This window comes from Mustelus asterias, chromosome 12, assembly GCF_964213995.1.
Source record: "Mustelus asterias chromosome 12, sMusAst1.hap1.1, whole genome shotgun sequence".
Classification (NCBI taxonomy): Eukaryota; Metazoa; Chordata; class Chondrichthyes; order Carcharhiniformes; family Triakidae; genus Mustelus; species Mustelus asterias.
This window is the reverse complement of record NC_135812.1, coordinates 45315909-45343498: the sequence shown is the minus strand read 5'-3', so window position 1 is coordinate 45343498 and position 27590 is coordinate 45315909. Positions and strand designations below refer to the sequence as shown.

At 42.1% G+C, this 27590-nt stretch overlaps 1 protein-coding gene across 2 annotated transcripts in view; it reads left to right on the top strand.

Moving 5' to 3' along the window:
• The window catches only part of ap2b1 (adaptor related protein complex 2 subunit beta 1), a 290885-nt gene that overhangs the window by 229055 nt on the left and 34240 nt on the right, over nt 1-27590 (top strand). For both annotated transcript variants that reach the window (XM_078225148.1, XM_078225149.1), the window contains one exon: nt 19010-19164. In XM_078225148.1, coding sequence (XP_078081274.1) covers nt 19010-19164 — 155 coding nt within the window. The remainder of the gene's footprint in view (nt 1-19009; nt 19165-27590) is intronic.

The window sequence follows — 27590 nt, the reverse complement described above, 5'->3', positions numbered from 1 at the left end:
CCCACCCCCACTGATTGCCCAGGCTGGCACTACCAAGATGGCAATGTCCAGGTTGAAGCCCTCTTCACTGGCGCCCGATCCTCTGGGGGGCCTTCTCTCCCCCCACCCCCCACCCTCATCACTCCAGTGGGGTCAGGCCGCCAGCTACCCACAAGTGGGGAGCTGTACTAAACCCCGCTGGAGTGAACCACTCCTGGCCGAGGGTGGGACTTTCAGTCCTGGACGTGCTAATGCTATTTAAATTGAATGCAAATTAGGATTTGCATATATTATGCAGCTCCGCGCCGATTTCCAGCATGGAGCAGAAGGCATCGGAAATTCGGCTGGAGACGTGCAGAGGCCGTGGTGCCCAGCGGGGAGGCTGCAAAATGGCCTCCGCTAGAATCTCCCAGTCCATTACACTACAAAAGCAGCACAGCGGGCTGGGAGAATCGCCGCCCCCCTCCCCCCCCCCACACGACATGTTCTCTTCCTGAAGCTAATAAAATAGATTCTCAGTGACCATCTTGAATGCGTTTTTGCTATGCATTTTCTTGGACTTATTCTTCCCCGTTGATTCTCTTGAGGCTGCAGAAAAATCTCTTACTTCCCAAATAGGAAAGGTACGAACAGCAGTAAAGGGTGTCGAAGCAGATAGTAAAAGATGCAAAAAGGGAGTATGAAAATAAACTTTCAAGGGCTACCAGCATCAACACAAAATACTTTTACAATTACATCAGAGAGAAGCAATGTGAGCCTCTTAAAAACTGATAACACTGGCATTCTGAAGGTCTTGTTGCACAGTATTTGACCAGGTTTATTATTTCTGGTGCCTTGTATGGAAACAATACCAAGCAACAGGGCAAGTTGATCAGCAAATAGAAGATTACCTTAGCTGGAATAATGATTAATGGTTAGGTGATATAGGTCTTTAGAAATGATGGGAGCCATGGGTAACAGATGAAACAAAGCCTGCACTGTTTATGGGGAACTAGAGAAGTTCATGTCTCTAGTGAATATGTGGAACAAGCAGCAAAAATGGTTAATGCTGTGTTGACACCTTTAAAAAAAGAAATCTAGTTGAATATAGTTAAATGTTGTGGGGTAAACAATAAATGATCAACTGCTCTGTGGAATGCAGTTCCATGCTGGGAGAATTGGACGTGTCATCTGTGGAGTGTTTGATTAGCAAAGGTGTTAGCATAGATAGGCATGCCAATTTATACAACTCTCTGGACATCAGGAGAAACTATTTTTAGAACTTTCCTTTTAATTAAATCAATAAGATGGGAACCGTGAGAGGGCACATTCGGTATGCTGTGTGGAAAGAACTGAATTAATTCGTTCAGATCCTGCTTAACCTCAACTGACAGGATGATTAGGACCCAACCTGGAGAGACTAGGACTTTAATCACTTAATTCTAGATCGTGGTCCAGACTCTGGAGTTGTGTGGAATCTTTTGACAAAATGTGTCTTTTTTTTCAGGTGTTACCTAATTAACCAAACTGCCTGTGTTATCTTCAGACGCAGCAGTACACGTTGTACTTTTTGTACCAGAGCAAATGAGTGTTCCTGCATCAATAAACAGAAAATTGATAAAACATTCCTTGCAGCAGTGCTCAGAGACTGCAATAGCTCGTTCCATAGCAGACTATGTACCAGAATGTACGTTTGTCCTTTTTAAAACACATCAAAGATAATAAAAAACGTAAATCATCACACCTCAACTTAGTGCTGCTGTTGGGATGCTGGCTTTTGCAACCCACTGCACATCATCAAATTAGCACACAGCTAACCTTCGATTCTGGCCATTGACAACTTGCCCAAACTAGAACTGACAGGCAGGCTGTAAAAACGAGCAGTTTCATCCTATAGTTTACCTATATTCCATTTGAATGAAACACGCTGCCTTTGGGAGGCTAAATCACCACATAAGTTTGTCTGCTGTTCTGTGTGTTTTTTGTTTTATTAGCTAATGCCCTTTGTTTTCCATTTTCACTACAGCCTGTAAGGACTCTGATACAAGTCTGACATAAGATTTATAATTTGATAAGAGAGCCAGACATTGTCAATTTTTACTTCTAAAACCCAGGACTGTTGCCAGGAATCCAATCACATTGTTCTTGGCAACCCAATTTTTTCACAAAAACTATCGTCAGAATTGAGATTCACATGTTACCATTGGATCTGTTAACTAACCTGTTGCCAGAAATGTGCAGAATCTGTTCTGTCTTTTGGTGTTAAGTTTTCATCTACTCTGTCGCTCATGTTTGTCAGGAGCTTTACTCTGTTTTCTTGCTATTACTACTTAAACAGTCTTGTGGGACAGCTTTCCTATTTTGCAGGGTGCATGGATTGCATAATGTACCATTTACTTTCTAGCACAAGTGAGCATTTCACTGAGTTATTCAAATTTTCCTCCCTGCTGAAATGCCCGTGGAATAAATAAGGTTGGCTGACTCTGTGTCCAGAGAGCAATTGAGTTATGCACAGACTGCAGATCAGTGGTTAAGTGAAGACTGAATTAGACAGCTATGGATTTCCAACATCTGCAGTATTTTTTAATGGAACTCCTATATTGGTTAATGGAAGATGTGTTAATTGACTCTACAGATGTACAGCCTCCATGTTTTTGCAGGTTACTATGAGATAATCCACTCTGCTTTCATTATTCAAGCAACTGTCTGACTCCCTTTAATGAAGCATTAAATCCAATTGTTTTTCATTTCAAATTTGGTAATGTGTAGGAATGAAATACAGAATCAATCTGCTCCCATTGACAGTTCTCCACTGTAAGTGGCAATATTTCCAAGTTGTTATTTTCAATTTACAACAACAATAACTTGTATTTATTTAGCACCTTTAAAATAATAAAACCTTCCTAGGCACTTCATAGGAGTGTTATGAAAGAACATTGGACACTGAATTGTGTGAGAAGGGGATATCAGGGCTGACAACCAAAAGCTTGGTCAAAAAAATATGTTTTAAGGGAAGTCTTGAAGGAGGGTAGCGGGGAAGCGATGGCCTAGTGCTTTTACTGCTACATTATTAATCTAGAACTCATGCTTTGGGGACCCGGGTTCAAATTCTGCCATGGCAGATGGTGGAATTTGAATTCAATAAAAAAGAAAATATCTGGAATTAAGAATCTACTGATGACCTCGAAACAATTGTCAGAAAAACCCATCTGGTTCACTAATGTCCTTTAGGAAAGGAAATCTGCTGTCCTTACCTGATCTGGCCTACATGTGACTTCAGAGCCACAGCAATGTGGCTGATTTTCAACTGTCCTCAGGCAACTAGGGATGGGTAATAAATGCTGGCCAGCCAGTGACGCCCATGTCCCATGAATGAATGGAAAAAAAAAATTTATGGAGCGGTTTCCAAGCTTGAGCTTAGGCAGCTGAAGGTGTAACCACCAATGATGGAGCAATTAAAATCAGGGATGCTCAAGTGCCAGAATTGGAAGAGAGCAGATATCTTGGAGGGTTGTGGGACTGGTGGAGATTATCAAGAGGGACAAAGCCATGGAGGGAATTGAGGAAAAGGATAAGAATTTAAAATGGAGGCGTTGCTTCATCAATGTAGGTCAGAGAGCACAAGGCTAATGGATGAACAGGACTTGGTATGTGTTCGGATATGGGTGGCAGAGTTTTAGGTGACATTAAGATTAAAGTGTAGAATAGGGCAAGCTAGCTGGGAGTGCACTGGATAGCCGAGTCTAGAGGTAACAAAGGCCTGTATGAGAGTTTAGTTCACTGTACCTTCTACACTAGGTGAGATTGCCATCCATTTCAGTCATGATTTAAGATTAATGACCATGTGGTATAGAAGCTTAAAATTCATTGGCAATTACTTAGATTGATAAACTCTGTTTGTATTGTATTACATAAAGCAAGTGCCAAATTTAGTTCCAATCAATACGGATCACCTGAGTTGCCCATAATTACCACCAAGCTAAGTGTGCCATGTATCCAGAATAAGTTCTGTGATTATACTAAGTAAAAAATTACACTAGGATTAAGAGGATTTAGCATTACTTGGAGCTGCCGTGTTATTGCCACACACAACTTTGCAAAGTGTGACTTTCATGTTGCTTTATGTATTTCCCTATGTACTTGCTGGCCTACGTTGGCTTCCAGTCTGATGATGTCTCAGATTTGAAATGCTCAATCTTGTGTTCTATCTCGGTGTTTTTCCCAGTTTTAGCTATTGAATCTCCACGATTTCCGTCGTCCTAGAATTGATGGCTATGCCTTCTACTGCCTAGGCCTTAGATTTTGAAATTCCCTTCCCTAAACCTCTTCAGCTCTTCTCTTTCATCCTTTAACAAGCTCCTTAAAACTACTACTCTGGTCAGGCTTTTGGTCACTTGTCCTAATATTTTTGGCTCTGTGTCAAACTTTGTTTGCTGACAACCCTATGAAGAGCTTTTGGACATTTTAAGGTACTAAGGATAGAATATAAAAGCAAATTGTTCTTTAGAGTGAAGGGTTGTTGCGGAAGATCACTTCCAAGGTGTGCTTAGTGTTGCTGTTATCTATTACCTAAAATGATGGTAGAAGCAAAAATCTACGTGACATTTAAACAGTAGTTGTATATGTACTTGAAGTGCCGTAACCTACAAGGCTATGGGCCAAAAGCAGGAAATGGACTTGGGCTAGATGGTTGCTTGTTGACCAGCAGGGACATGATGGGCCAAATGGCCTTTCCCCATGTATAAGATAGAGTGTAGTGACTGTTGTTCTGTAGTGGTTTGGCTTGAACTTTCATTTCTGGAAATATTCCTCCATTGTGTTTAGGTCCCCAGTCCAGGTGGGCTCGATGTTGTTTAAGCTGGTTGCTTGCATTACCAGGACATGGTCATTCTCTTGCAGTTTGTGCAACTTCATTGCTATGATGTTCGTGTGGATATTAAAGACTCATTGTGGTGGGTACTGGGCCTTGTGCGGTCATTTGTTGAGGTGGGGGAAGAATACTGGCATGCAGGTGATTGCATAGCCATCTGTTGCATCTGAATGTAAAATTATAGTTGTTGCCATACATCTACAACAGCAACAAGATACAGAAGAGTAAACTGGGACTTGAATTATTTGAGAGCGCTGATGAGTGCATATTTCTGGCTGTAACTAGTTTTCCCCAGCATTCATTAAGAACCAACCAGCATCTCACGAGTTGCACGCACACCTTCAGTGACTGAAATGTGACTCTTTCAAAACTTTACTTGAACTGGAATTTCATTGTATCAAGTACAGATAGCGAAGGGGCATCATTGGCCAGAGAAAAGCAGGTTATCTTCTAATTCTGGCTCTTCAGAGTAATGTTTTGAATTAACTCGAGCTTGTTAACTATTTACAGTAAGAATAATTTTAATACCTTCGCAGCAACTCTGCAACACAAAAGGAAAATGGACATCTTAACTTTTAGGACCCAAGGCAAAAGGACACTGCTTCAGATGCAGGAAATCTGAAATAGAAGAGAAAATGCTGGAAATAGTCATCAGGTCAGACAGCATCTGTAGAGAAAGAAACAGAGTTAACATTTCAGGGACACTAGAACTGAAAAAGTGTGAAATGGATCACATTTAAAGCAAATACAGAAGGGGTGAAGGATGGTGGACAGGAAAAGAGCAGAAGGAAAGATCTGTGATATGATAGATAAGCGAGATTAGATGAGAAAAAAGAAAATGGTGTAAGGGGGTGGTAATGCGACAAGGAAGGAAATAAAGGATGTGTCTGGAGAAAACTGAGATTGGGTCTGACTTTTGCATAATTTAGAACTATTTTCAGAAACATAGGTCTTTCATAACGAATCGAATTAGTTGGAGAGTATGAGGAGGTTTAATAAATGATGCTGCATTCTAAATGTTTTCTGTTCATCACTGTTGATAGTTATCGCATGTTCCAGATCCCGTACTGATATAAATTAAAACATCTTTTTTTGAACCATAACATTCAGAAGAGATTGTTTTCTAAACCATGCCAGTTGAAATTACCAAACTGGCTGACTGCCTAAACAGCAAACCCCACAATATACTCCAGACCATGACTTCATCTCTTCCCCGAATCATAGCGTCGTAGAGGTTTACAACATGGAAACAGGCCCTTCGGCCCAACTTATCCATGCTGCCCCTTTTTTTTAAACCTGTAAGCTAATCCCAATTGCCCGCATTTGGCCCATATCCCTCTATACCCATCGTACCCATGTAACTATCTAAATGCTTTTTAAAAGACAAAATTGTACCTGCCTCGACTACTACCTCTGGCAGCTTGTTCCAGCCACTCACCACCCTCTGTGAAAAAATTGCCCATCTGGACACTTTTGTATCTCTCTCCTCTCACCTTAAACCTATGCCCTCTAGTTTTAGACTCCCATACCTTTGGGAAAAGATATTGACTATCTAGCTGATCTGTGCCCCTCATTATTTTATAGACCTCTATAAGGTCACCCCTCAGCCTCCTACGCTCCAGGGAAAAAAGTCCCGGTCTATCCAGCCTCTCCTTATAACTCAATCCATCAATTCCCGGTAACATCCGAGTAAATCTTTTCTGCATTCTTTCTAGTTTAATAATATCCTTTCTATAATAGGGTGACCAGAATTGCACACAGTATTCCAAGTGTGGCCTTACCAATATCTTGTACAACTTCAACAAGACATTCCAACTCCTGTATTCAATGTTCTGACCAATGAAACCAAGTATGCCGAATGCCTTCTTCACCACTCTGTCCACCTGTGACTCCACTTTCAAGGAGCTATGAACATGTACCCCTAGATCTCTTTGTTCTGTAACTCTCCCCAACGCCCTACCATTAACTGAGTAAGTCCTGCCCTGGTTCAATCTACCAAAATGCATCACCTCGCATTTGTCTAAATTAAACTCCATGTGCCATTTGTCAGCCCACTGGCCCAATTGATCAAGATCCCGTTGCAGTTGGAGATAACTTTCTTCATTGTCCACTTTGCCAGCAATCTTAGTGTCATCTGCAAACTTACTAACCATGCCTCCTATATTCTCATCCAAATCATTAATATAAATGACAGTGGACCCAGCACTGATCCCTGAGGCACACCGCTGGTCACAGGCCTCCAGTTTGAAAAACAACTCTCTGCAACCATCCTCTGGCTTCTGTCAAGAAGCCAATTTTGTATCCATTTAGATACCTCACCCTGAATCCCATGAGATGTAACCTACCATGTGGTACCTGTCAAAGGCCTTGCTAAAATCCATGTAGACAACATCAACTGCACTGCCCTCATCTACCACTTTGGTTACCCCTTCAAAAAACTCAATCAAGTTTGTGAGACGTGATTTTCCACTCACAAAGCCATGCTGACTGTCCCTAATCAGTCCTTGCGTCTCTAAATGCCTGTAGATCCTGTCTCTCAAAATACCTTCCAACAATTTACCCACCACAGATGTGAGGCTCACTGGCCAGCGTGTCTGTCAATCGTTTGTGTTTCTTCTATCTTTCACCTCACGATTGATGGTGAAATTTCTCCCAATGTGGCTATGCTTTCCCAACCATTCTCCAGCTTTAAAAATCTTTCAAAAGATCATTTGCCACCAAATGCTTGGTCCCCTGTCTTAACTCTCGCATTATAGCCAACACCCATTATTTTATCCCTTTCGTTCTCCTTTTCCTCTGTAGAGTACCTTGGATGGAAGAGTATCTTACTGTGATTCTGTGATGGGATAGAAATGCAATATAGACTATTCAAAAAATAGTATACCCAAATCCTGGTTTTACTTTTCGATCTATCATACTTATCTTGTCAGATGCTTAAGTGATTTAGCTGAAATGCAGCAGCATATCCAGTGGGGCATACTCAAATCTAAAACAAAGTATCCACCATAAACAGAAGCTTGCCTTGGTTCCAGAAAAGAGGATAAATGCTGTTATTGGGAGTGGAGGTACACTCCAACTGCTGGGAACTGTGGGATAGAGGAGAAAAGAAAGGGCACTACAGAGGAGCCACACAATAAAGGAATAAGAGCAAATTTGGGACGAAGTTGCAGTGGAATGGAAGGAGGAGAATGGTGTCTAGAATTAGAGGAAAAGGGGATGTGAAACATCAGGAGAGAGTGGTGATGTTAAATTACGTGTGCGATAATAGGAGACAGCAAGGGATGTCAGTCAAGACACTAAAAGAAATGATGGCATTCCACATTTGAAATCTTTGGAAACAAGACATTTCATAAATCATATTGATCGGTTGTGTTTTTGAATTTCATGCAGATATCAAGTATCGTGACTCAATCCAGATGCTGTCTGTTTCTCCAGCCATGAACTTTGAAAGATTTGACACATGCTCTATGTAATCTATTGCTTGTCACTTCTGTCTGTTGCTGCTTATAGTGGCTCGTTGTTAAAGGGACCCATTCTGAAGGCTTTAACCGATTGGCAGACACGCTGGCAATTAGAGATCACACAATGAAGGATAGATCCAAGAAAAGCAAGTCTAGGTCAGCTGCATTCCACAGCCATGCTGGCAGTCAGAGCACTGATCCCTCTTTCCCCTCCTGTTCTCTCCACCCTTCCATGCTCTCATTTCCCCACTTGCCCTCTCACATCTTCCAGCCTGTTCATCTGACCATATCTCTCCATGTGGGTCGCTGTCATATTTTTGTGTTGTAATGTTCCTGTGCAGTACCTTGGGGCGTTTTATGTGAAAGAAGCCTTTAAATCAAAGTTATGTGGCTCATTGTGACATTTGTTTGATTACGCTCCTGTGAATTGCCTTTGTTTTAATGATTGTAAATGCTGGATATTTGCACAATGCTGTTGTTGTACATGTAACAAAAATGAGATGCAAGAAGTTTTCATTGATGTGGTAATAAACTGACTGACAAAAATCTGACACATCAGCGGAAGTGCTCCAAAAGGAGGCAATTTGCTCTGACATAATGTGTAGGCAATGTAACTTGATACAAAATGGATTCCAAATATTCAGTTTGGTGGCTACCCTTTAAAAAGGGGATTTTCAAACTGTTTATTTGACTTGAAAATGTGTTCTCTGTAGTTTTGGTTGATCTGTACCTTGTTCCTGATCATTTTCCTTCAAGCCAGTTGCAGCACGCTAGCTCTACATGAACAGAAGTCCATGTGGAATAATCTGTCTTGATTTCCAGTGACAGATTAACAGATTGGGATTTTTTTTCCACAAATTTTATATGAAGCCAGTGAGTGGATGAAAAATAACGTGTATGATAGCTTTTCTTGCAAAACTCAGGACCCCAAATGTGGTTACTGTTAAACAATTTGCGGTTGCCATAGCAACAGAACAGCAAGGAAAATTGAACATTCAGTCAGTCTGGTTAAGCCTGAGGGACTCAAGTAACCTCCGGGGAAAAAGCGATTTGCTGCAGAGCTTATTCACAGCTGGAGCTGCCCGCCCTTCTCAGCTAAAGGGCGATGTTGGCAGCAGGCTGGCATTACCATGGCGATCACATACTACTCGCCTTTTTGCAGCATTGCAGAATGAGTGAGAGAAACCTGAATGAACTGCTGCAACCTGTCTGCGGTCATCATGAGGTATAAACAACTTGTTGACCCAAGAAGGAGGTGAGCAATAAGGTTGCTTCATGAGTGACTATACATAAATTTAGGTCCCCTGAGGTGGTCTTAACACTAACTGATCTTTCCCGTACTGGTCAATGCAAAGGGTGTACTTCTCATCAGCACCCACCCGTTCCCCTCATGTATCACTCCCATCCTCCCAAATTCTCTGCTCAAGCTGGTTTGCAGTTTGTGCCATTCCACGCAACACCCGCTTGGCTATAATTGCAATGGAAGTCTGCTATGGGTGGCACAGTGGTTAACACTGCTCCCTCACAGCACCAGGGACCCGGGTTCGATTCCTAGCTTGGGCCACTGTCAGTGTGGAGTCTGTACGTTCTCCTTGTGTCTGCGGGGTATCCTCTGGGTGCTCCAGCTTCCTCCTACAGTCCGAAAGATGTGCTGGTTAGGTGCATTGGTCATGCTAAATTCTCCCTCAGCGTACCTGAACAGGCACCAGAGTGTGGCGACTAATGGATTTTCACAGTAACTTCATTGCAGTGTTAATGTAAGCCTACTTTTTAATTTTTTCATTTATTAGTGTCACAAGTAGGCTTACATTAACACTGCAATGAAGTTACTGTAAAAGTCCCCTAGCTTGTGACACTAATAAATAAACTTTATACTTTGCAAATACGTACAGTACTGAAGAACATGTGACACTGAAACAAAGCTATGGGCTTTATGAAAAGCCTGAAGGCTGTAAGTTGCATCTACCTTAATAGCAGTTCTGGGGAGATACTAGCAGGAATTCTGGCTCTTTTACCTCCAGCCAAAGAGAGAATCTGGAACTGATTGCAATGTTCCAATCACTGTTCCAATTCAGTCCAGCTTAGTACATTTTCACAGTCAAACGTGAACCTTTTAGTATGTGTGGCTCAGTAATACACTTTGCATTTCCCACCGATTCATTGCATAGGGGATGTGTAGCTCGCTTATGTCCCTTTCTGTATTTTCAGCAATGAGATGGGCACTGCATATAGTAACAATTTTCCTTCCTTTTATGTTACTTACACACACACACATCGCACGCACATCATCATGAACAGGCTCTTTCCATCACTGCAGGGGCCTTTCTATTATGCTTGAAATTCAAACGCATCAAACACTGCATTATTGTCATTGCTTTGCTTTTTCTCTCCGAAGAGGCCTGCTCATTTCATAGGAAACAGGATAAGAGTCAGAAGCACCAAATGTTTTCCTAAATTTGTTATTTCAGTTATGAATTGCTAATTTTTTACCTACATAAAGATTACAGTATTAGACACTAGGTGCCCATTATAATAGAGGGGCTGTGATTGCTTTAAGTGGCTTATGAATTTCATACACTCCCAGAGTTACTTTATAATCACTCCCTATTCTTGGACTTTTTATAATTATGTAACAATCAATTCATTGTGTGATTGTCTTAAAAGAATTGCAAGTTCTGACTGAAAATATTTTTCTATTTTTGATATAGCTCTCTGGGTACCTCATTGCAAGTGACTGTTAACTATGAGTGCCAACAGGCTATTTAGCCATGGAGGACATTACTGCTGATCTTAATCTTTGTAACTCAATAGTCTTATATTGACTAACCTGGCAGTTTTCCCCTGCTGTCCCAAAAGCTCTGAAGCCAGTAGCCATGCCACCTTGCCGAGATCAGCTCAGCTCGGATCCAATCTGAGTTTCCATATATAAATGTTTAGTACTACACTGGGTACAGCTACATACTGATCCATCAGGGGTGCTTGTAGTTTGAACTCACTTCAAAGGTTGTGATATGTGCAGGAACTCTGTGATGTTGGTTGATTAAGAAATAATTTACAGGGTCCTCTTGCAAGGATCACTAAATTTGAATTGTTTGCTTTTTGTGATTATGGGTTCAAGGCTGTTAGAAATTGGGTAGAATGTATTTGGTGGAGCAGGCTCGAGGGGCCAAATGGCCTACTCCTCCCAATTTTTATGTTTGTAGTCCCAAAACATGTTTCACATCGAATCCTTCCACGCAGCAGAGAGGGACCTTGATCACACCAATCTGGGTTTGACTTAAAACCAATTGCCTGATATGAAATGCTCCTGTGCTATCCCACTGTGCTGGCTAAACCCCAGTCAATACCTTTTTGTCTAATTCTGATAACTAGCGTCACTCACAGTTTCAACTCAACAATTTAATTATTGTAAGAAGAAACTTGAAAGAGATCTGAGTTTTTGGCTCACTTGTCACTCACCGTGTCTAAATAGTGTGAGTACAAACAGGATGCTGGATTATATTGTCAACGCAATTGTATTCACATCCCCAAAAATTGTCAGGTTGCATCCAGAGCACTTTATAATTCAGGCCTGAGAGGCAGTACAGGAGACAGCAATGAGGTTGATCCAAGTGCAAGAGAATTTTGAGAAATGATTCAATGGGCTAGAGCTCTTTAACCTTAAAGATGCTTCAGCGACCACACGCAAGTGTACAGCAAATGAAACAACACTTTTATAAAACACCTTTGTAGGAAAAAATGACTTGAGGTTCCTCAAAGGAGAAGAAAGCAACAAACATCCAGTCTAAAGGCTGGTGTCTTGTTAAAGAGGAGAAGGCTGGCAAGCTTTAGGGAAATTCTAAAGGTTTGAGTTCAATCACTTGAATGTTCTGTCACCAGAAGCAAAAGAGAGATGGATAGGATACACATCTCAGGATTTTGGAGAAGTTGGAATTTATGCAAGGTTCAGAGTGGAAAACCAGCAAGGAACTGTCGGGGACTAAGACCGCAACAGTGTATGTAGATATCCTCATGGCTAGTTTCTAAAATTTTACAAATTGGGCAAAGACCCTTTTAAGATGGTTGAAACTATGTCTGTCTGCAACCTTTGAACGAAAGGAGTTATCCGGGCAGTATTGCAGAAACTTGTACCTTGTTATCTGTGAAGAAACGCTAACGCCCCCCTCCTGCAGGCTGCAGAGACCAAATTCAAAGAGAAGTAAACACAGGCCATCTGCATTCCATAAGCCAGGCTGGGCCAATCGGAGCCTAGCTGTCTGCTAGGACGAAGGACCCTTCAACCTCCCTTCCAATCTTGATGGTTGGAACATTCAATAATCTCGGGGTCCCAGACAAAGTGATGTACACCCTTTGTCAAAGCAAGAATGGAGAGGTGAGAGTCGTGTGATATGGACCTCCAGCTTGTGTAACCAGCTTTGGTGTACCGCAAACATCAGTCTGCCATTTTATGATCTGCGAGCAGCAACACAAAGGGGATCTATGCAGATTGATTACCTGGTCCTATCTACTGTTTCTGTTGAAACTTCTGTATCATCACTTACAAGACTGATTCATCTAAGGATTCCTACCTCATCCTGAAAGTCAACTCAACTATTTTTTATGCCTGCCAACCTCTCTGAAGGAATACCTCATAGGATTTTGATTCGGGACTCATGCGAAGCAATTCTTTTCTCTGTGGTCTTTCCCCTGTAAATCTATCTTTTCTCAATCCCTCTTGCTGTATGAGTCCACAGGAGCAAATAAACTAACCCTTTGAGTTCAGCCTACCTTGTGGTGTTATGAATAGAAAGTGGATCACTGCAAAACTGAGGGGTTGGAAAATATGCCACTGCTTATAAAGGGGAAGCAAATCAAAAACCTTTGTGTTCTGATGTGTGGCGAGAGGAGAAATTGGGGCTGTTTGAAATAACTCTCCCTGCTGTCTGTAATAAAAGGCATTGGAGAAAGAGGGATGGTTTTGGTCCTCCCAGTTTTTATTTGAAGCAGTCTGACTCCACAAGTTGTTGTTCCAGACAGTGGGAAATTATGGCTCTGATTTTACCGGCACGGCCACCCTGAAATCGGGGCGGGCGAGGCTTGCAGAATGGCATTCCCCGTTGGCCTTGCGTGCAATTTTACGAGCCTCGGGCAGCTGTGCTGGTAAAATCAGGGCCAATGGGTTGAGAAAAGTGATGGAGTGATGAAGTTGTGCACCATCAGCAAACATCTGAACGTTGACCCAGTAGCTGTAAATAATATCACTGGGAGGTATTGTGTTGATGAGGGGGCCAAGGATGGATCCTTGGAAGGAGAAATCAATGCAGGAAATGTCATGGTCACATAACAAATAAGAATGGAAACAAACAGTGTTGGTTGTGTGACTAACCATGTTGAATATTGCAGAAAGTTCTTAGAGAACAAGGACGGGTGATGAGTTGTCAGTATCTTATTCATTACATTGTTAAGATTAGTCAATGTGAACTCTTAACCATGTAATTGACAGTGTCAACCTTTAATGTAAATTTCAGTTATATTGTTACGGGAAACAAGTGATGATTGTCTGTATGGAGTTTGCACGTTCTCCCCGTGTCTGCGTGGGTTTCCTCCGGGTGCTCCGGTTTTCTCCCACATTCTGAAAAACGTGCTGGTTAGGTGCATTGACCCGAACAGGCACCGGATTGTGGCGACTCGGGGAATTTCACAGTAACTTCATTGCAGTGTTAATGTAAGCCTTACTTGTGACTAATAAATAAACTTTTACTTTTACTTTTGATGGGTGTTTGAAACAAAGTAGGGGATAGCTGGGATACTGGGAGTGGATGAAAAATGTTGTCTCTGTACCAAGTCAATAAACTATCAGGAAAGGTTCTTTGCCTTAGCTTTGAGTTTAATGTTGTGTAGATTCTGTTGACATTGAGGCCACAGGAGGAACAAAAGTAAAATCCCAGCAAATGAAAGTGTTTGGTTGCTGAGTTAGGCAGAGTGCCCGAACGCAATTTTCTTTCCCGTGTAATGCTTCCCATTTATCTTGTGATGGCCAGAACTTCAAAATGATATATACAGAAGATGACATGTCTCATAGGATAACAGTTCTATTTTTGTCACACTCTGGCTTTATATATACAATTTATGCACGTATGTCTGTAAAATGTCTGAAATGGCAGCAGAGCTGTAAATGCCTTGGTTAAAATGCCAACATGTGCTGCGCAATAGTGCTTAAATCTGCATTAGGCAAGACAAGTTGAGGTCGCTCAACTAACTGAGGAGGTTTAATGTATCTGCAGGATGCTCAGTCAATTGCAGGAGAGCTGGAGTGGTTAAAGATGCAGGCAAGACAAAAGAAATTAAGCAGCAGAGGTCTGTATTAGATTATAACAAAACCTGAAGCTATAAAGGAGAATTTAAATAGATTTGGATGGCAATATCAAAGCACTTTCTGTCATAACCTATGATGTTGATGTAACTGTTCATGATCATGGTTTTATAAACAAATGTAGTCTTCATATCACAGTTTTCAAATACAAGATTATTGCAACCGTGTATCATTCATTGGAATGGGCAAAGCGCCACTGTTTCACTTTAAAAGACACACTGAGCTGGGCACAATTTTATTATACACTAACCACATTTCCACAGTCGATGTTGCAAATCTCTAGATTTCGAAAGGTAATGAGAATTAAGTACTCAGTACTCTGGCATTGTGCCTAGTACACAAATACACTGTGTCGTGAGCAGTTAGGAATGTTCACAGTAATGGGTCTCTCGGACTATCTTTCTGATCTCACTGATTTGCCAGGGAAGAGACAGCAGAACTCAACTATATCCTCCAGGGAAGGAATAGAAATAGAGTCAAGTCCAGCTTCCAAAGCTATACCATTGAGACAGCTTTCACATGCACTATGCTGGGACCAGCGTCCTGGCAATTGTATAACTAGGGCTGTGGAGAGGGCTTTCAACTCAATAGCGGGGGAAGGGGAGGGTTCATGTGAGGGGAGATTTGAAAAATTAGAAATTAAGTACAAGACGCTAGTGGTGTAGGTAATGGTAACCAGAGTGTGACAGGAAGGGACAGAATATACAAACATAAAAAATGTCCCAATCGGAAAAATGGTAAGAAGACGAATTGAGGCTCTTTATCTGAATGCACGCAGCATTTTTAACAAGATGAATGAATTGATAGTATAAATGTTAATGATTTGGACTTCAATGTAGATCAAGAAGTTTGCGGATTACACAAAAATTGGCTACATGTTGATAGTGAGGAGGGAAGCTGTAGACTGCAGGAAGATAACAATGAACTAGTCAGGTGAGCAGAAAACTGGCAAATGGAATTCAACCCATTTCACACATTGCCCCTTATACTGCTAGACTGGGTATATGCAGCAGGTGGTGAAGGAACCAACAAGTGGGAAAAACCTACATGAACTGGTCCTCACCAATCTACCTGTCACAAATGCAGGTGTCCATGGTATTGGTAAAATTGACCACAACCTGTGATCTTGTGGAGATGAATCCTGTCTTCACAGTGAAGATATCATCCATTGTGTTATGTGGCACCACCATGGTTAAATGGGATGGCTTTAGAACTCAACTGGGCATCCATGAGGCATATGGACTATTAGCAGCAGCAGGATTGCATATAACCACAGTCTCTAACCAGCATAACCCTACTCTAGCATTACCTTCAAGGCAGAAGATTAGCCCTCATTCAACGAAAAGGCATGCCAGGAACTGCACAAGGCATACCAAGAAATGAAATGTCAACCTGGGGAAATTACAGCACAAGACTTTGGCATGCCAAACAGCAGAAGCAGCAAATAATGGGCGGAGTTAAGTGATCCCAGAACCATAAGATCATGCCTAGCACAAAGGAAAAGGTTGTTATGGTGGTTTTAAAAGATAGGCTGTAGGCCTATCAAACAAATGCAGAGCTTTATTGATAACACTACAAGCTGCAAAGAAAGACTGCCTGTTTACCCCGTGCAAACGGTCAATGATGTCACATGATCAGTCTCTTCTTTTCTACTGCAAGGTTGTTAGTAAGGAACCACTAGAAATAACGTGAATACACAACACATTTCCTCCCCCTTTAAATCAAAGATTCCTGACACCAGTAACATCAACAATCAAAATGAGCAATATGAACAATTAATAAACGGCAGTCAATAGTTCAGATGTTCCAGAAGCCGTCATTCTCTGTGTGGTTTCTGGTGAGCCTCATGTGTCTTTTTTAGTGTTTACTGCAACCTCTGGTGTCTTTGGCTTGATCTGGACATGGTCTGTGGTTGTCTTGACCATAGCGTTCTGAGGTTGAGTCGGTGTTGAAGTGTTCCTGAATGAGATACTGTCTTCCCCAATTGGCTTGGCCAGTGTTAGGTGGTCGGGAAGGTCCAAGTCTCCTCTTGGCACAGCTTGATGTAGATGCGGTGTCGATTCTGTCTCTGGCAGATTGGGTTTTGTTGCCAAAAGTTGATCCATATGTCTCCTCCAGGTTACGTGGTCTCGGGTTTGCACAGTGTAGGAGACTAGTCCTGTCGGTGCTAAGATGATGGCAGGTATCTACTTTTCACTTGGAATATACTTCCTTGCCAGAACCTCTCGACGTTGGCAAAAAACATGACATTTTATCTTGTTCTCTCGTCATATAACCTGATTGTGCTGATTTTTTTCTCGACAATTTCTCTTGGGTGGTTTAAGCAAATCAAACAGTGTGCGTAGTTGACATTTAGCCGCGAACAATGCCGGAGAAACTCGGGTGTTGAGTATCCATGACTCCTGACATTACTGGATCATTTCCGATATGCTGCTTAACTCATCCTGCATTTACAGGAGTATTACCTGCTTGCTCAAAGTGGAAAATGTTTCCACACAAACTGTTTGACGAATTGTTGGGTAAGGGTAATCGGGAGAGTCCAACTAACGATACTTTATCATGTGTGCACTGACAGCAGCAATGCTCACCTCTGCATCTTGCTCCTGCCAGTGATGGAATCCTAAATGTCGTTGTCAGAGGGTCTATCCCATACAGGAATTAGTAAAACCATTTTATTCTGAAAATGATTCCTAGGGTTCATTCTCTTATCAGTGCGTTATTGATTTCTGCTTTGTTCAAGGACCTTGATGCATAAGCTATTGGCTTCTCTTCACCTGTGAACATTATGTAGGAAACCAACACCCCCCCCCCCCTCCACCCAATGATGCTAAATAGTAGTCTGTCTTATCAAAATAACCCCTAATCATCAAGTATTGTTATGAATCTAGATCCATGTTCATCTGAAGATGTGCCCGACTAAGGTAATTTTACTGAAGTGTTGGACTCCACCCAATCCAGCAAATAAATAATCAATCAGAGGCAGAAGGTACAGCTCTGTACACAGAATGGGATTGATAGCTTTAAAATTGCCACAAATACGTACCGATCCATCTTTCTTCACGGGTACAATCGCTCACATTAACAGCTTTGAGGGCTCCTGTTTTGACCAGCCCTCTAATTCTGCCTCTACCTCAGGTCAGATTGCGTACAGCACTGATGTAACCCTTAAGCATCTTGCCTGACCTTTATCCTTAATCTTTAACTTTACTGAGATATCCTTAATGCTTCCCAGCTTGGCTTTGAAGCCAATGGCATGATTCTTCAAAGTCTTCGCTAAACCTGTTTTGGAATCTGTCCTGACATTTAACTCAGCCCACTCAGATCTTTTCCAGCCAGGTGGAATTTCTTCGTTTGGGGGTCGTTCGGCTTTGGAATTTTCTTCCACAGAGAGCAGTGGAGACGGTCATTGAATATATTGACTGAGTTGGACAGACCTTTGATTGACAAGGGAGTTTAGAGTTATGGGGGATAGGCAGGAAACTGAAGTTGATGCCACAATCGGATCAGCAACGTTCTTACCGGTTGGTGGATCAGACTTGAAGGTACAAATGGCCTACCCCTGTTCCTATGACTTACGATCTAATTCTGCCGCACCTTATCGTGAATTGTGTTAAAACTGGGAGCAGGCCACTTATTCAAGTAATAGTGTACAATAAACAGTCTTTAAATGTGGAGTTTGTGTTTGATTTGCTTTAGTATGTATATTCAATTTAAAGATGCTGTACAATGTAGATTCACTATTTCAAGTTGTGCACCAGCATAATTCACTTTTAAAGTAATATGGATTTAAAAAAACATTTTAAAAATCAAAAACAAAGAAGTTCATTACCATGGAACCTAGAATTTGAAATATGTTTCTCTCTTAATTGACGTCAAGAACTATAACTCTCTACTATTAGCTCAATTGGCTGTTTACCACTGCTCCACAGGGAGCACTGGAGCAATAGTCAGGTTAGCAGCTAAAAATCAGTTGATGTTCCAACAATGTTATACTTTAGAAATCCTCGGGTGGAATTTTATGATCCAAGCGTGGCGGGGGTGGGACTGGAAAAACCTGCCAACAGGAGCGGCTGTAAAATTCCACCCCTATATCTAATTCATGTTGTATGGCAGCCAGAGTTTCAATGTTAGACTTGCGCGTGCAAATCTCTGTACCTCACTTAATTTGTCTGTGTTTCCTCTAAAACATTAGCAAGTTCAACTGAACAAGTAGGGAACCTACTGAACAAAAATGGATCTGGTCCAAAGAATGTTTGGCAACAGCCAATCATCAATATGCTGTCGAGAAATAGCTGTCAATTCAAGAAAAAAAATTAACTAGTAATATTACTACTTTGTTCACTGGTGCAATTTCATTTTTCTTTTCAGACATGGTATCCAATAAATTGCAGAATAGCAACGTGTTTACCATTGCAAAGAGGAATGTGGAAGGGCAAGACATGTTGTACCAATCCTTGAAGCTAACCAATGGGATCTGGATGCTGGCAGAACTGCGAATTCAACCTGGAAACCCCAACTACACGGTAAGAGTGTACATCACAGTCAAGATTTATTCAATAAGTGTTCCTAAAGTAGAGTTTAGATATCTGGTCACGCGAGTAACACTGAGTATTTGAGTGGTGTTAGCTTCAAAAGTTGTTGTCAGTATTTCTGGGCTAATGAGGAAAAATATTAGATTTGTGCACCTCATCACCCTGCCCCAGTAACCTCTTGAAGGAAAATGTGTCTGATGTTGAATGCAGTAGAGATGCACCTTGGGAGTGCAATGGCTCACAGGGTTTGAATAGCTTGCTCACACTCCATTTCTGGAGCTGAACATGAAGGATGACTAGGTGCGTGTAGTTTTAGGAAGTGCCCAGGCAATCGCCGAACTGTATCTAAGCATGAGAGAAAGATGAGAAAATTAAGGGGTGATGGATTGAAGGGGAGGGAGGTGGCAGCTGAGAGATGTTTGGGGTGGTGGGGCATGCGCTGAGTTCAGGGACATGTACCTTATTCATTTACCTTTGCCTAATTGCCTGTCTCGATGGTGAAAGGAGTTGGCTGACTATAGATTTTCCAGAAAGTTATTACAGTCTCCTGAAACTCGAGACCTTCTTCAAAGCCGTCAAACTAGATTCAACACGTGAGCCCAGCCAGTGTAACGTAATAACGAACATGCATTTATTTGCATTACAAAATACCCATGAATCAGCTTTTATTTTTCTTCCATACTGAATAGGTATCTAATTTCATTAGTTTCTAATTACTTAATTTCACTTAACCATTGTTGCACTTACTGTGAAGTGATGTTGGCTTTTCATTTTCGGATAAGTATCATTGAAAGGATACACTAGTGAGCAGTTAAAGAATAAATAGACATCAAATTCTCTACTGAATATTTATGGCTCCCCTTTTAAGGTTTGGGCTGCATCTGCGAGTTAAAAGTGAAACCTAAAACAAAGCACCAGGGTCAATGCTGTTGTACATCAAAGTGTTTTCAAAATGTCACCTCCCACTGAATTGCTAACCTGGCACATTGTCAGTGGATGATTATGATAATGGCACTGGGCCCTGTCCTGCAGTGAGTACACAAATTTTATACACTTCCAGAAAGAAATAACATTTTATTCTAGGGAGTAGAACACTTTCTATTTCCATGCCACGTACTCCAGGTCAAATACAGCATTCTTAGATGCAAAAGAAAGCTCCTTCCACTTGGACCTGTTCAAGACTGATAGGAACAGCAGTAGCCAGCCAACCCCTTGAACCTATTCCACCTTTCAATTATTTTATTCATTCACAGTTTATGAGCATTTCTGGCAAAGCCAGCATTTATTGCCTTTGAGAAGGTTTGTTAGGACATTTCAGTGGGTAGTTAGGAGTCAGTCACAACTGCTGAGGGTCAGAGTCACATGTTAGTCAGACTTGGTAAGAATGTCAGATTTCACAGAATGATAGAATTCCTACAGCGCAGAAAAGTAAAGTAAAGTTTATTTATTAGTCACAAGTAAGGCTTACGTTAACACTGCAATGAAGTTACTGTGAAATTCCCCTAGTTGCCACAGTCCGGCACTCGTTCGGGTCAATGCACCTAACCAGCACTTCTTTCAGAATGTGGGAGGAAACCGGAGCACCTGGAGGAAACCCACGCATACATGGGGAGAACGTGCAAACTCCACACAGACAGTGACCCAATCGGGAATCGAACCTGGGTCCCTGGCGCTGTGAGGCAGCAGTGCTAACCACTGTGCCACCTGAATTCAGCCCCATTGAGCCTGCACCAACAACAATCTCACCTAGGTCCTATCCTCGCAACCCCACATATTTACCCTACTAATCCCCTAACACTAAGGGGCAATTTAGTATGGCCAATCAACCTAACCCAGACATCTTTGGACTGTGGGAGGAAACTGGAACGTCTGGAGGAAGCCCACGCAGACACGGGAAGAATGTGCAAACTCCACAAACATTCCCTTCGACATTCAGTTGGATAATGACAGATCTCTGTCTAACTCCTATTTATTCCATGTCACCTAATACCCTTGACCAATAAAAATCTATTTCAGTTTTGCAAATTTCAGTCAGTCTAGCTTCAATAACAGTTTCTGTAATAGTTTCCAGATTTCCACTACATGGTATAGACACCTCTGTTCCAATGTCAGACAGGTACCACCGTGGTTGCCGCTGTGACTCGGTGCTAACGCAACCGCCTTGGAGTTGGAAAGTTGTAGATTGTAGTTCCTCTCCAGAACCGTGAGGGTGCTACACAATTGGAGGTGCCATCCTTTTGATGAAACATTAAAGTGAATCTGCCCCCTCAGGCTGATGATAAAACCCTATCCTGTTTCAAAGAACAGGAGAGTTCTTTCTGATATCCTAGTTGATATTTATTCCAACATTGTTCATACAGATCATCTGATCTTTCTCACATTGCTGTTCGTGGGACCTTACTGTGTGCAAATTGGCTGCCACATTTTCCCACATTACAACAGTGACCACACTTTAAAAGTATTTAATTGGCTATAAAGTTCTTTTGGGATGCTCTGAGGTTGGAAAAAGTGCTATATAAATGTGTAAGTATTTATTTTCTTAACACTGCATACCGTTTTTGCTTTTCTTTCCAATTTCACACTGTAACCTGACCTATGGTCTGTCTATAATTGCCAATTAATGCCAAATTGAGGACAGCTTTGCACTTATGGGCCCAGAATAATTGCACAACCTTGAAGCTGTGCAGGTGAATCCGATTGGGTATTTGTCGGGTCTTTATTGTGATGCTGGTAAATTCAGAGGTTATTAATTTCAGTCATCCTCCGTTAGATATGTTGTTATCTGATAAGCAAAAGGATTCACCCTGAGCAGGGGAGTGCTCCAGATATTTCAGAATTCATTATGCATATTAAACCTCAGCATTTTGAATGGGTTCCTCATTCAGAGATGGTTCAGAAAGATAACGATATGTCTGAATATGGAACAATTCTCCCAGGGAACATCATAGATCAAAATATGTCTGTTTCCACATCACTACGTGGGAGCATTGTCAGAGGTTCCTACTTCAAAGAGAAAAGTTTTGTGTTCAGAGTTCTGCAGTTTGACTTCTCAGCAATTGAGGCTTTGATGAGATACCTACATGTATTTGCAGTCATCTCAAAATGCAGAGCTTTCATCCTGATCACTGCCTGTAGGCTTGACTTATCTGACTATCTTGTCAAGATAGCAGATACTCCATAGAGTTCAGAACTTGAACTAATTATAGAAATAACATGTAAAACCATTCTACGCATCAAAAAGACTTTCTGTCTCTCGACTGCTTTCCAGTGCAAAAGAAATCTGACTTCTCCACCAGTAAATGTGGACATAGATGTTGCCCAACATCCGCAGGATCACTGACCCTGCCAAGCTATGATTTGCCTACACCTGTGAAAGAGGCTGTCTAGACCTGTGGGCATTCAATTTTGGGCACAATACTGAAAGGAAATTATATTGGCCTTGGAAGAGGTACAATGAGATTTGCTAGAACTACACCAGAAATAAAAGGATTAAATTGAGGACATGTTGTATAAAGCTCTATTCCTCACAGATTTGGTCTTTTCAATCTGTGCACAAGCTTTCCACCTGTGTTGCTGCACTGTAAGCCATTGAGACATGCCGCCTTTACCTGCTCCTTTCCCCTCTCTATTCTATTTTTATATTCTATTTTTCTTCATCAGTTTTTTGGTTCTCCTTTGCTGAATTCAAATGCTCCCAGTCCTCAGGCTTACTACTTTTTTGGAGACTTTATAAATTTCTTCCTTTGATGTAATATAATCTTTAACTTCTCTTGTTCGCCACAGTTGGATCACTTTTCCTGCTGAATTTTTGTGCCTCTAAGGAATGTAAATTTATTGAAAACCATGTATTAATTCTTTAAATGCTAGCTGTTGTCTGACTGCCATGTAGATTAATGTAGATTCCAAAACTACCGCATTAAATTTTCCCCTCCATCCTTCCTAGTTTCCTTTGTTCAGATTTAAGGCCCTAGTTTTGGATTGAATGATATCATTTTCAAACTTAATGTAAAATTCTATCATATTATCTTCCTGAGAGGCTCCTTTTACAATGAGATTATAAATGAGCCATTTCTCATTGCATAATACTGGATCTAGTTGGCGCCTCAACATACTGTACTAGAAAATAATCTTGTATACATTCCAGAAATTTGCCCTCCACAGCATTAATGTTAATTTGGTTTACCCTGTCTCTATGTAGATTGAAGTTCCACATGATTACTGTAACACTTATTACTTGCACCTCTAGTTTCCTGATTTGTACTGTGCCCTATATTGTCACTACTGTTTGGTCACCTATAATCAACTCCTACCAATGTTTGCTGCCCCTATGTTGATACTTATTTGGGGGCGGCATGGTAGCACAGTGGTTAGCACTGCTGCTTCGCAGCTCCAGGGACCTGGGTTCGATTCCCGGCTTGGGTCACTGTCTGTGTGGAGTTTGCACATTCTCCTCGTGCCTGCGTGGGTTTCCTCCGGGTGCTCCGGTTTCCTCCCACAGTCCAAAGATGTGCGGGTTAGGTTGATTGGCCATGCTAAAAATTTCCCTTAGTGTCCTGAGATGCGTAGGTTAGAGGGATTAGTGGATAAATATGTGGGGGTAGGGCCTGGGTCAGTGGTCAGTGCAGACTCGATGGGCCGAATGGCCTCTTTCTGTACTGTAGGGTTTCTATGATTCTTATTTGGACCATGACAGCTGGATCCTCCCTCGTCCATTGCAAGTTACTCTCCACTCAAGAACAGATGACCTGAACCTTGGCACCAGGAAGGTAACACAATCTTCTGGACTGGCGCTGTTTGCTGCAGAGAAGCATGTCTTTCCCCCTGACTATCCCTATCAACTCCCCCCTCACCCCGAATACCTTATCCATACAGGCTACCAAAACCTTGGATATGTTGGACAATTGCAAGGGCTAAAGCTCCTCCACTTTTACCTTTGCAGTCCCCATGCTTGCCTCATTTGCATTCGCAGTGTCCTATCCCTGACTATGGAACAAATTAGACAATCCTGTCCTAAAGGGTGTACCACTTCCTGGAGCAACATGTTCAAGTAAATTTCCCCGTCCCTGATGTGTTGCATCTTGACCTGTAGCTCAATGGCTCTGAGCCGAAGTGCCTCCTGCCATAGACACTTAACTGCAGCTGTATTTGTCTTGGATCACACTAGTGTCTATTAATTCCTATATTCTGCAGCTGCCACACATGACCTGCCCTGCCACTTTTATGTTATTTAATGAATTACTCGCTTTACTGATTTAATTTTAATTAATGTCTCTAGTCCTGCCTGTGCTTCTGTTCATATTACTTAAATAAATGTTCTACTTCAACCAATTGAAATTCCCTAGTTGAGATAAATGGAAAATACTCACCATATTGCCAGCTCCTGGATCTAGCCTTCATTTTCTTCAGCCTGCCTGTGCTGTAATTGCTGGGTTATTCAAAGATGTTCAGGTTAGGTGGATTGGCCATGCTAAATTGCTCCTTAGTGTCCAAAGATGTGTAGATTCGGTGGTTTAGCCATGGTAATTGTGTGGGGTCACGGGGATAGGGTGAAGGGGAGGGTCTGGTTGGGATGCTCTTTGGGAGAGTCAATGCAGACTCGATGGGCTGAATGCCCTCTTTCTGCACTGTAGGGATCCATGGTTCATCTCAGCTCAGGTGACTGTCTTTTATTTCATTTCAACTAGTGGTAGCTTCCCTAAAAAAAAGTTGCAGTCTCCCTTCCAGTTCAGATCAGACTCAAAACGTGCAAGCTTTGAAACCAGAGTCTGTGCACCCAACAGAACATTTGACAAGTGATCTTTGCAGACAACAGCTCACACACGCTGCCCCACTGGTCCTGCAAGCACAGATTCCATCACATGACAATTTTTAAAATGCAAGGAAGTCTTGGTGACTTCAGTGGTCCTATTAAACTGTGATTCTCAATGGCGTACTGAGGGATATCCATTATTCAAAGAGGTTCTTCCCACTGGGAAGGGGAGAAAATTGAATCCGAAGCCATGCAAATGAGGATCTAGTATTGAAAGACAGCATCTGGGAAACGGGCTTTTCCCAACTTTGGACATGTTGATCAGTTCCTGAAGGATGACTTCTAAAAATGCAATAACATGGAATGGGGAAAAATGTTTTGTTCTATTGCACAAAGTGTTATTTCAAATGCATTTGTTCAGTTGTATTTTTTAAAAATGGAGCTGATATTGTGACCTATTTGCATTTGATTTATTAACAGATCACTTTATGCCTCCTTTTGTATAACGCATTTGGAAATCATGTCCAATTAAGCCTTCATTGCTTCCCAATTGGGACCTTAATAATTCACTGCTAAATGTATCGACTGCTCAGTCTTCTTGGACTTGCATTTCTGTCATGGAAAACTGCAATCTTTGCTTTACTTTCCGTTCTGACTAATTACTTGCAAGCTCTTATTGCAGACCCAATCGATCTAATTTGATATCTTCAATGAGGTCCCGAGGAACTTGCAGTTCCTGACTAAAAGTTGCTTCCCTGACTCATTTAGTTTGAGATAGATTTATCTGCCACCCTCAGACTCAGAAGTGGACTATCCTTTCCACCATATAAGTGGTCTAGGTGCTCCAAATTACCATGGGTGTCCCATGTAGCAACTTTGGAAGGCTCAATTATCTTGATTCCTGAAGCTAACTGATGTACAAACAACAAATAATGTTATGAAGCGGAGTTGATTCCACCCCACCCCACCGAGAACTAACACCTAAACACTCAAAGAGGAGTACCTCGCCTCATAATCTGTAAAAGTGAGTGTGAAGTGCAACTATCTGCTCTTCAGCAACTTTGAGTGGTTAAATCAAAATCACCCCGACACACTCTAAAGTCAACAAGTAACAATTTATTTATCTAACAGTGAACAAGTTAATTAAGCTGTTAACAAACCAAATAAAACATAATTCTAATTGAAACTGTTCAGCTGAATGCTAGTCCCACTCATTAACACAATAGAATTTAGTCACTCTCAAAATTACAACCAGGTTTTGGTGTCTTCCGGAATATTCTGGGCTTTCTCTGTTGATTCTTCTGTCTGGAACTGCTTTCTTCTCTGGTACCTTGCTATCAAGATGGCGCTTTGAGCTGAGAGTTTTGAGCTGGGCAGATGGCAGTTGCTGTCTCTGCTTATTGTCCCATTGCCCTCTTCTTTTATACCTGTGATGACACATCAGTATCCCCCACAATAGGATTGATCTTAGGTTGCCAAAACTATCAGACTCAAATCAGTCTCAAATTGCTGATATTAAAGTGCCTGATTTAAACTGCTGCTTGACCTTCTGACATAAATGTTTAATTTTGAATGTTTCACTTTTGGCTCTCTCTATGTGCTGGCATTTTTTAACGCTCTAAGCACAGCAAAAGCAGCATCTTTTAAAGGGACCATGCAATGCTTTCTCCTTTTCGCATTTTGCAATTTTACAAACACCAAATTCTAACATTCTACTTCTCAATCTACAATTACTCTACTCAATTTCGCAACAGTGGCTAAGAGGCTTGTTTGGTTGTATTCTGCAGTGCTGCTATCTTAAAGAGAGGAGGCCCAATAAAAGTCGATTGACCACAACATGGTTCAATGGACGCAACTCTGAATCATTTTCCAATTGATAGTATTAGCAAAGCTGTCACTTGAAAGGTTCCTCACACTTTAATCATCACTGTTGATTTGATTGCTGTACCCATGCTTAGAGTTGACAGCTGGCGCCACAGCTTCTCTGCAGGGGCCTCTCCAACTCATCTTAAGTTGTACTAATATTGCATACGTGCTCTTTGTGTGTGTGTGTGTGCGCGCGCGTGTGCCTTTGTGTCTCTGCGCGCGGGCCTTTGTGTCTCTGCGCGCGGGCCTTTGTGTCTCTGTGCGCGTGCCTTTGTGTCTCTGCGCGCGTGCCTTTGTGTCACTGCGCGCGTGCCTTTGTGTCTCTGCGCGCGTGCCTTTGTGTCTCTGCGCGCGTGCCTTTGTGTCTCTGCGCGCGTGCCTTTGTGTCTCTGCGCGCGTGCCTTTGTGTCTCTGCGCGCGTGCCTTTGTGTCTCTGCGCGCGTGCCTTTGTGTCTCTGCGCGCGTGCCTTTGTGTCTCTGCGCGCGTGCCTTTGTGTCTCTGCGCGCGTGCCTTTGTGTCTCTGCGCGCGTGCCTTTGTGTCTCTGCGCGCGTGCCTTTGTGTCTCTGCGCGCGTGCCTTTGTGTCTCTGCGCGCGTGCCTTTGTGTCTCTGCGCGCGTGCCTTTGTGTCTCTGCGCGCGTGCCTTTGTGTCTCTGCGCGCGTGCCTTTGTGTCTCTGCGCGCGTGCCTTTGTGTCTCTGCGCGCGTGCCTTTGTGTCTCTGCGCGCGTGCCTTTGTGTCTCTGCGCGCGTGCCTTTGTGTCTCTGCGCGCGTGCCTTTGTGTCTGCGCGCGTGCCTTTGTG